Below are 10673 nucleotides of genomic sequence, written 5' to 3'. Positions count from 1 at the left end.
AATGCACCATGTCCAGGGTCAATGGGGTATTATTATTACGCTGATGTCGTAAATGACTCGAGTGTTGGGGACCAGCCAAACTACTGACTGGAGTGTAGGGGCGCGTTGGTAATGCCTACAAAGTGATGGTAGAATATATTGTAGAATGCATGCAGTCGTTCACGGTTCACGGTGGCTGAGGCTGAACAGCCGCTTCGTACCGTAGATACAGATCGTGTTCACTATGCCTATGGCATGGCCATGTAAAATTTAATTATGGGCATGGTTCTACAAGTAGGCTGTAGCTTTACCCCGACTTGTACTTTTGTAGAACCTTTAGTTTTAGACAAAAAATCTCCCTACTAATAAAGTAATAATATAACACCATGAACACTACATGATCCACTCCATGTCCAGTGGCAGTGGCAGTTCAGGCAACGCAGCGGTGCAGTGAGTGCTGCTGCATGTAGTCTGCCGTCCACATGCACTACACAGTACACCACGTACTAGTAGCCTACGACTAGTACATGGTCTACAGTCAGTTGTGCAGTGCAGTCAGTACTACAGTAGATCTACTCATGACTTTTGTACAGACTTCAGCGCCAACAGGAACATTTTTTTGTTTTACCAAGTGAGTTAGGCAGTTTGGCTGTCGTGAGTGTCGACTGTGTAGTACTTGGCCATTTCCCGAAGCAATAACACTTACCTGTCCTTGGCGTGACTCGGTTATTGCGAGATTGCATAGCTGCTGCTTACAGTTTGCACATCATTTTCGTCTGTGAGTTTTAACGCTAACCCGATAGTCATGCAGGCCATCAAGTGCGTTGTAGTGGGCGATGGGTGAGTGGTGCCGTTTCATTTCCCTCAACTACTAACTTTGGCTTGGTCGAAGAGCTCCAGAAATCTAGCGGGCATGAATTAAGTCGAGAAATGCGACTTGTCTCTGTTGCCCTGGCCTAGACTAGGCTAGAGTCTGATGTTCTTTCTACTACTGCATCACACTGCTGCTGTGTGTTCAGCAAAAGCTTGGTTGCTTCGCTGGCTCAAGATTGTTGGCCTATCATGTTCATTTTGCTGTGTGTTTTGCGTTGACATGTATTCTGTAGCGCCGTCGGTAAAACTTGCCTGTTGATCAGCTACACGACAAATGCCTTCCCGGGAGAGTATATTCCTACTGTGTAAGTAACGAGTCGCCGGCAAGATGAATACAATACTGCTGCTTCTGCTGTTTTGCTGCTGTGGATAGACTCGGAGCACTGTGCTGAGCATACCGGTAATATTATAGCAACCTGCGCAACTTTCCAGCTGTCTATCTCTTTTCATGAGTCGTGCGCGCGCGCGTGCGTGTGTGTGTGCGTATGTGTGTTCGCGCGTGTGTGTGTATGTGATTTTTCGACGCACTCACGAATACAGCTCATTACATCTACATCTACATGCAGCAGATTTACCTCAGTTCAGGGATTGCTATCGTGTAGAGTATCCCTGTTCAAAGCACAGTACAATCATGTTACGTCGTTATGTTGCCTGTCCTTTGGATTATAATTATTATGCATTCACCACTATTGTGTTTTGGTATGTACAGATTTGATAACTATTCTGCGAACGTGATGGTGGACGCTAAACCCATCAACCTGGGCCTCTGGGATACAGCAGGTGAGAAACTTATATTATAAGTGTGTAGTACACTGGCGTAAATTCAATACCATTCAAACTGACCGATACCAATGCTGAATACCGGCATTCGATCTGAAAATGGTCGCGTTGTGTTAGATGCGCACTCTTGCACACCTGCTGTGACTATAAGGGGATGTGGCAGATCTGCAGACCAGCAGTATCAACTTGTTTTGTGTTTGAACCATAATTTCTCCACTGCTTAGCTCAGTTTTGCCATGCTTGACACACTATTATTAGCACTAGTGTGGCAAGGCATCACTGTGCGGGCCAGTTCAACAAGTCACTAGTACTTCCTGGTGTTCGTGTTACATCTGCTGCTGCTGTCATGCAGTAAGAGGTCATCTACAATCATGCAATGGTGTTCATAACAAGCGATGTCTTCATTGGCTGGCATTTACTCACCCTTGTAAACGTTACGAAAGAAGACTATCTGTTTCCAAGAGGTATACAGTCAACTGCCTTGCGAACAGGTTGACTCAGTACGGTAGAACTTTAAAAATCACAATTATAAAACCTCCAATAAAATGTTGTGTGGCCTAAGAAAGCACTCCACTATAATTATCCTCCTCTATACATTATTACATTTGTAAATAACTGTCTCTGGAAATTGGTCACATGCACAGTGGAACACAATGTTACTCAAGTTGGCTTTATTACGATATGATTATAACTAATGATGACAACATGGGCAGTGAGTTGGAAAAACACTCTTTAGAACTGCACAGGTGATTGGTGGCAGGAGACAAGTATTGCAAAGTAAAACTAGGGATATAGGGCAAGGAGTGTTGGTTTCCACTCACTGTTCTCCGAATTTGGCTTCTCCTTCAGCCGAAGAGTGAGACGGATCTACACATTCTTCAGGGTTTGAAAAGGAAGTGCATTGATTGTGACACCTAGATCGATTTCTGGGGTGTGGTAGATAGTCAGTGCAAGTTGGAGTAGGAAGTGCACAGTGAATGCCACAACTGTACAGTTCTACTTTACAATAATCCTTTTCTCTTTCTCTCGGACTTTCTCTCTCCGTCTTTCTCTCCCCTCTCTCTCTCCCTCCCTCTCTCCGTAACCCTCGCAGTATGCACTAATCGTAGAATCTACTAAGTACAGCGAGACCGTTCGTGAAGAATAACACTGATAAGACAAGCTTCTACTTTGGAAGAACTAGTATTTGTGACTTTGTTGGGTGAGTCACTGCATAATTGCTGTGTGTGGAGGACAGATAAGGAGAAAACTTTCTTTACTGGGAGCCAATTCAAGTGGCTCCTTTGTGTGCATCCTCAAGAGGTTTGGCTGTACATCGTCCTCCTGCTTGATGTGCCTGCCATACTAAGCACTGGCCATTGTCTCGGTTCCCTTGTGCCCATAGGCTGCCTGGCATACTAGTTGCTCATAAAATAAAGAGTCGTAAATGATACTTTAGTTACTGTTTAAATGACTGTTCAAATCACCTGAGGGCCGTGATCATTTGGTCATATGGTATATGCAAACGTGATAGAGCAGTAAGTCACTGTACACACCAACAGCTAGCGCTGCACCCATGACCAGTCACCTGGTCACTGTGCCTGCAGGCTACAACTTACAGCCTGTTCGGGCGAGTTCCTGCCACTCGAGTTAAACCTTTGAACCTTTGAGTTGAACCTTGGCGTGAAAGTTGTGTAGCCTGCAGGCACAGTGACAGGTGCACGCACAAGCACGTGGCCGCTTACTCAATCGTGTTCGATTGGGAATAAAGGCTGGACGCTGCATCGCAGCCGTCTCGGACCGAAACCAGTCGACTCAGCGTCCAAAAGACTGTAACATATGGCCAATCGCGTTCATCCGTGCTATTATAAGAATGATATGGCGCTTTTAGTGACATTTTGAATACAAATCTTCATCTAGGAGGGCGCAGTCACCCAGTTCAACGAGTCGGTGGAAGTGGTGACTCTGAGTTCGATTGGGAATAAAGGAGGAAGGGAGCGTCTCAGCTTCCTCGGACCAAGACCATTCAAATCAGCATCTCAAAGACTACATCTGGTTGAAAATTTGATTTTAGGGTATACTTCCTCTTTAAGACTTTAATTGATGTGGAAATTGTCTGTATGTATTACTGCTATAGGTCAAGAGGATTATGATCGTCTTCGCCCCCTCTCTTATCCCCAGACAGTAAGTGACTTGTGAATATTCATGTCACAATGCCTAAATTAATTAGTGCTTCTTTATATGATCAAGACATTGGCAATTCTTTGCATTGACAACCTAGGTTGCGCATTGGACAATTGATTGCGAGAGCAACCTACAAATTGTTTCCATGGAAACTGCACTCTCCAACGGTTCCAGGGAGGTCAACAATGCGTATACCGTATTTTCCGGTTGTAAGTCGACCTTTTACGACTAAAAATAGGAGAAAGGGTGGGGGTCGACTTACAAGTTACAACCGGGATTCGACTTACAACTGGGAACTATCAGTATCTTACAAAAAATGACCTGCACTGCATGCACGAGTGCACCATGTGTACACCTTTTTGACAGTTTATTGGTCTTTTTCAAGGATTGGGACGTTATATCCTCGATTAAGGAATGTTTATATGATTTGTTGATGTGTTAGTGGAGTGGTCAGTAGTGCTGCTTTAAAACTCGGATGTTGAGCCAATAATAAATGTAGAAAGGAAGAGGACATATGGATACGAGGTAAGAGTAACTCTCCATCACTGTAACCAGATACTGTATACAGTCAGAAAGTGCAACAACTAGGCACAAAGCTGACAAAGTACTGAGACATTCGACGTCCTGACACCTAGCTTCAACACATCTCCGTAGCGCTAACCGACAGCCTTCCAACTCGGAAGGTTCAAGGTTATGGAAAGACCAAAGAGGGGAAGGTAAGCGCAACGAAAACCTAGTTGTTGCACTTTCTGACTGTATATAGTATCTGGTTACAGTGATGGAGAGTTACTCTTAACTCGTATCCATATAATAATAATAAATAATAATAGGGGTGAAACGAAGGTCTCAAATTCCCATTCGAACCTTCTTTATTAAAGCGAACGAAGGTGTCGAAGGATTCTTTTTAAGATGATCACGGAAACGCTCAAAAATCTTGAAAATAAAAGGGTGCAAAAATCAGAACCCAATACTTACATTGTATGTGCAATTTGTTTCTGAATCTGCTGGTATCAATGTATCCATTCCAGGTCAGAAAATACTTTGGCCCAGCTCACAACTATAGATAGAGGCAAGGTTTTAACATACTCTTGATAGAGGCCATACCTAATACCTGTTTGTGAGTCAATTGTCCATATTTCTGACAATTTAGATCAGTGTACTTGGGATCGTGCACAGACTTGCTAGCCTTGGCCTTTTTGACACAAAGCGACAAGAGATCACTGCTCTAGTATACAGCCAGTTGCATTTATTTTTATTTATTTTTTTATCACATTGCACATACCTGCATGCTTGAACAATACCAAAATGGACGGAAAAGAGCCATATTGCGTAGTAAATATCAGATACCCAACTTCATCACAAATTGTCAAATCTGGCATGTACTTTTCGCTTACTAGTATCTGCTCGCATCGAGCGGGTGCATTGGTGATTGAGAGTAGAGTGAATAGTCACTAGGTGAGGAACTTCACCTGCCTCGAGGATTTCAGGCCATCGCTGCCCTCCCTCTCGCTGCTGCTGGGAGAGTGAATACTGCAATGGCTTCAGCGATGCAAACTTTTATTTTCGATTCAAATTATGAGACTACACTCGTATCGCTGCTACAACGTTCTCCAGACACCATCACTAGGAGATATCAACGGCAGCTACAGCAAGCTATATTCCTGGTACAAGCAGCATAACTGAGCGAAAACACGATCGAAATCGCAAAACTACACTCCTACTAGTATCGCAGAGCGCCAAACACTCGACGAATACAATCAAAAAATTCATCCATGAGTACACCATGGTAGATCTACACACCAACGCAAAACGGGAACACGCTGGTGACTGGAACAGGGCCAGTTCTTCACTGACTTGTCACTTCTTCAGTTCCGGTGCGCACGCGGACCGTGCCCCTACTTGTACTAGTTGTAGTACAGCGTACAGTGCTAGTGCATGCAGTACGAGTACATCGCACAAGATCAGTGCATTGATGCATGCGGTAAACCCGTGTCGACCTTCGTTCGAATCAAAAACGAAGGTTCGTTTCAAAGGAAAACGAAGGTCCTTCGAACCTTCGACTACTTCGTTTCACCCCTAAATAATAATAATAATTCGCGGGATTCGCGTTGGCATCGCTTGAATGTTCAGAAACACACAAACTAGCCTTCGCTTCCGCAGGCCACCACTATGCCTATGCCTTGCACACCTTAGTGGCGAATGCAGACCTCACAAGTGAGTCAGGGGAGAGTAGGTGAGTCTCTCAACCAATCGGGCGTGTAACGGCCCATAACCCTGTAAACTGCATCCTTGTTACCCTCACGTATCCATATGAAAACTTTAAAACGCAGAATTGAGACCTCCGGATACGGGGGTCGAGTTACAACCGGTAAAATACAGTAGCCCTATAGCTATCATGTTCTGGTGTGTAGCAGCCGTCTGTGAAGACAGGACGCAATGTATAGAGAGCTTTCATGTGGAAAGCTATGTGGTGTAGGCCACCTCTAGCGATAGGCGTCTTGAAAGTGTGTGGTGCATGCGGGTGTGCGAGTCGTATTATATTATCCTGTCCTTTGCACTCGCCGATGTGGCTTTGCTACATTGTACACGGATGCATGCACTGACTCAGTCCCGTGGCACTGGTGTGTAATCTGCATGCCTATTCTGTGCTGCACATCTGGCTGACTGCCCTCTGTACAGGATGTTTTCCTGGTCTGCTTCTCGCTGATCAGTCCTGCTTCATATGAGAACGTGCGTGCCAAGGTTAGTTTCTCGTGCAGAGTCTGCCATCACTCTGTTGTCGGCAAGGCTGTAGCATGGCCCTGATGATTTGTTCTTTTCACTAGTTCTGATAGTTGTTCATCCTGGCTGTGATATGTATTGAAACTGACTGAAGGCAGCCCAAGGCAAAGACTGAGCACTATCTATTGGTGTAGTATTATAGAGCGGCTTCACACAACATGATTTGCCATATGACTCAGTGACTAAATTTGTGTAGAAAGTGATCATGGCATGTGGACAGTGGAACCAACATGGTCGACATCACGCGACCCGTAGATGCAGGGGTTGAGTGGAGTTGGAACTAACATGGCTGCCCTGTATGGTCATGTGATAGATGTGAAACCACTCTACACTCTATGGGGGTATTGCAGTGTATTGCTTGTGCCTGCGGGTGTGTGCTATTTCAGTAAACTTAACTACCCAGTGTGCTGTCAACCAGCAGACAGACATGGCCACTGACTTCCTTTACCAGACAAGAGCACAGCCTGCAAATGTAGCTCCTGGCTTTTATTTGTCTCTTCGATTACATGACAGTGACTGTTTATCCCTGTGTGGATATGATTGAGCAGATGGCACATGATGCTATTTTATTATGTGTGTGTGCATGTGTCATGAACGCACTCAGTGTGTGCGTGCTCCAGTGTGTAGTCACTCACGGTGTGCAGGCTTTGTGGCACTTCGAGGTTAGGTGCATTGAAGCATGCAGTCCCAGGCTTGAAGAACCCTGGGTTTCAACTTAAATTGGTCATGAATTTTGTTTACACACACACACACACACACGCACGCGCGCGCGCACACACATGCACACACACACACTCACAGTAAATGCATTTAGACATGTACTGTTTGTTACTGGCTAAAAAAAGGACACATCCACTACCCTTACATCTGAAACTCCCCTGGACGAGGACACCGCTGTGGTTCTTACGCAACTTGCTGTGTGGCCGTCAATGATTACTATTCACGACCTTCTGCTTAAAGTGTTCTTGTTGCGGTTGCTGCTGCTGCTGCTGTTGTTGTTGTTGTTGTTGTTGTTGTTGTTGTTGCCGCTGCTGTTGTGTTGCCCACCTATAGTGGTTTCCTGAAGTTTCGCACCATTGCCCAAACACACCTATTATCCTTGTTGGGACCAAGTTAGATTTGCGAGATGACGACGAGACCATTGAGAAGCTGAAGGAAAAAAAGCTATCACCTATTACCTATCCACAGGGCTTGCAAATGGCCAAGGAGATCAGTGCGTGTAAGTACCTGGAGTGTTCCGCCTTGACTCAAAAGGGCCTGAAACAAGTGTTCGATGAAGCAATCCGGGCTGTCCTTAACCCACCCAAGGCGCAAAAGAAATCAAAGGGTGGATGTGTGCTCCTATAAAAAGTAGTCTTTGCAGAAGGTAATATTTTGTTGATAGTTCCTTGATAAAAGTACAGACCTGCAATGAGTTTGTTCACACCATTCGAATCATTCCACCAGTTCAGATCAGCCCTGGTGTTGACAATTTCCCAGTGTAATCCCCTGTCTTATCTGTTTTTAATTTTCACATCTATTTGTTTTGCGAGCTCCTCGCCCTCCTTCTTTCAGCCTATGCGTGTGAATTGCTTGGTAATAACATCAGTAATTTCCTACTGCTGAATGATAATACTGCTGTCTTTGAACATCTTTAATGAATGCAGGATGCATGCCGCCATGCTTATGCACATTGTATGTTTGGTGCCGAGTTCATAGAACTGCGCATGCTCTGCGTCAGGCTAGTTGGTCTTGGCATCATGTCAGCTACTTCCAGCATGTTCGCGTGCGACATTATACTACAAGGGCCTTTCGCAGTTTATTGCTTTGCACTGTGCACCGGTTTTCTGTTTCATTCTCTTCAACCAGTCTGTGATACTGGCATGTGCACAGTTTATCATCTCGCACAGCTTACCGCTAAGAACTTCTTGCGGTTTCTGCTTGCGACGCCGCAGCAGCTGTGCAGAAACATGAATGTGAGTCAAGCTAGATCAGTTCTCCCGCTGTCACCTCGTGCTAACCATTGCTTTACCATTGCTGTCATAGCTGCTGCCATCGTGGCACTCTTTTCTTTTTGTTTGTTTAGCATAGTGTCGATCGCTGACTTGTTTTTGGCCATCTCACAGTAAGTTATTATGCTGTGTTGAGCACATAACACTGTCGTCATCTTTCTGATCACCATGATCATCATCAGCCTTCTGTGGATATTGTAGGTTGCAAATTGTCATCATATGTTCCCATTCTCAGAGTTTTAAAAATTGTCCTGAAAGCAATCAGGAGTATATTTGCAATTACCGGTAACTTTCTCTTTTGGTATGCGGATGGAACTCGAAGTCTGAACTTCAATCTGGGTGTTCGGCCAAGGAGGCCACAATGTAATCCTTGTTTGTAAACTACTGCCGCATCCTGCTGAATGCTGGGTAAACTATGTTGGCTCCCCCTGGCTGTGTATCTGTATTTCCGCCAAAGCAAATGAGTAGAGAAATGAGATGTGTATATTGTTAGAGCACCAGCGCAGAGCTGGGATACAGGTGAAAGAGGAGAACTAAGAGGTATTAGAGGATAACAAAGAGGCTAGTAGTATAAGTATGATACACAGAGATGGAGTAGGTGGGCAGGTGTGAAACGACAACAGTCTTCACCCATGGCACGAACAATGCAATTACGACTGAAAAATGAATTTTTTACATGAATATTTTGATTATTTCGAAGTAGGCATCTCAAAGATAAGTCTATAGCCGTATGGTACTTGTAAGTCAAATGTTAGAGAAAAGGAATGTGTTTCATGTCTTGTACATGGCCAGAATATAAAACCTTGCCGCAACAAAGACCAAAGCATTGATATTACGTACAATAATATTAATTTTGTGCAGTACATTAGGGGCCGTCCGTAAATATCGATGTTTTTTTCAAGACGATATTTGTTCATTTCTCCCCAGACCCCCTCCCTCCCCCCCCCCCCCTCAAAACGAACATACACATGTTTATGCAAGGGATCGATATTTTTTAATGAAGTTCAATTTCCTCATGGAACGTGACCAGCTGCCACTCTAATTTCACCATACACCTAGGTTTATGTTGCCACGGTCGCACAACCTTGCTATGGCTATGCTCACGAGGTTGACTTTCACTTTGTGTAGGTCATAAACTACATGTTCGAACAGCGCTCGTCCATAGATAGAGTTCGATATTTTTTTCTGCAAAGACGAGAAGAACAGGGCCCAACCCCCCCCCCCCCCAAACGAACGAATATCTTCTCTAAAAAAACATCGATATTTGTGGACGACCCCTTATAGGTTTCCTAAAAGGAAGTACTACCGGTACTAGTAAGCAAGGCATAGATATAACGGGTTAAAGAACACGGAGCATAACTACTAGTACAGTGCTGCTCAATGAAAGGGGGGGGGGGGGGGGTGGCGGAGGGTCATAACTAAACTTTTTCGTTTCGTGAAAATTATCGATAGTGCCGGATGACCCCTGAAGTATAAAGAGAGTAAAGCATAGATATAAAGGAATTTTCCAAAAAAAAGAAAAAAGAAGCTTCCACAGACCTAGAAATTACAAAAAAATTAACGAGAGAGCTTGAAAGCTCAGGGCCATACGCTATGCTTTTTTGCCTAGCTCATCATGAATGTTATTCAAACTGATGGAAACGTTTTTTTCAATACAATGATGTAGCCGATCAGTTCTAATAATAATTATAGTAACGTCTTTTGCATAGCTACGGGAACGAGAGAGCTTGGAAGCTCAGGGCCCTACGCTCATGATGCTTTTTTTGCCTTGATGATCTAGACAAAAAAAGCATAGGGATGTTATAAATTCTTATAAATTCTCCTTTTTTTTTAAAGACATAACCTGGGATTCGAACCCGCACTATCGCCCTGCGCAGCTGCATGCATCCCCCGATACACTTCGCATACATACTAATTCTTCCAAGTTGCTTCACGTTATGATCTTGCATTTGAAAGCCCTATTAGAATATGCATTGTGGCCAGCCGTCTTCGATGGTACGGTACGGTACGGGACAGGTACGGAACAGGTACGGTCGAGGGTAATACGACACCGTCTACCGCCTTGATGACATAGGCACAAAAAGCATAGGGATGTTATAAATTTTT

At 44.4% G+C, this 10673-nt stretch overlaps 1 protein-coding gene across 1 annotated transcript; it reads left to right on the top strand.

The window, feature by feature from the left end:
- Positions 1–589: 589 nt before the first annotated feature.
- Positions 590–8861, top strand: LOC135822747 (ras-related C3 botulinum toxin substrate 1). Its single transcript, XM_065335578.1, has 6 exons — positions 590–819; positions 1086–1157; positions 1562–1632; positions 3749–3795; positions 6475–6537; positions 7630–8861. Exons 1-6 carry the CDS (start codon positions 785–787, stop codon positions 7921–7923), a joined length of 582 nt encoding a protein of 193 aa, XP_065191650.1. The 5' UTR covers positions 590–784; the 3' UTR covers positions 7924–8861.
- The last annotated feature ends 1812 nt before the right edge of the window (positions 8862–10673 follow it).

Source organism: Sycon ciliatum, chromosome 1 (genome assembly GCF_964019385.1).
Source record: "Sycon ciliatum chromosome 1, ocSycCili1.1, whole genome shotgun sequence".
Taxonomy (NCBI): domain Eukaryota; kingdom Metazoa; phylum Porifera; class Calcarea; order Leucosolenida; family Sycettidae; genus Sycon; species Sycon ciliatum.
Note: the sequence above shows the minus strand (reverse complement) of the source record. Positions and strands in the feature narration are given on the sequence as shown.

Bases quoted from the DNA above. Each gene is read 5' to 3' on its own strand.
- LOC135822747 (XM_065335578.1), top strand. From the start codon at position 785: ATGCAGGCCATCAAGTGCGTTGTAGTGGGCGATGG. The intron at 1,158-1,561 runs GTAAGTAACGAG...TGGTATGTACAG, and splicing joins GGAGAGTATATTCCTACTGT to ATTTGATAACTATTCTGCGA. The intron at 6,538-7,629 runs GTTAGTTTCTCG...GCCCACCTATAG, and splicing joins ATGAGAACGTGCGTGCCAAG to TGGTTTCCTGAAGTTTCGCA.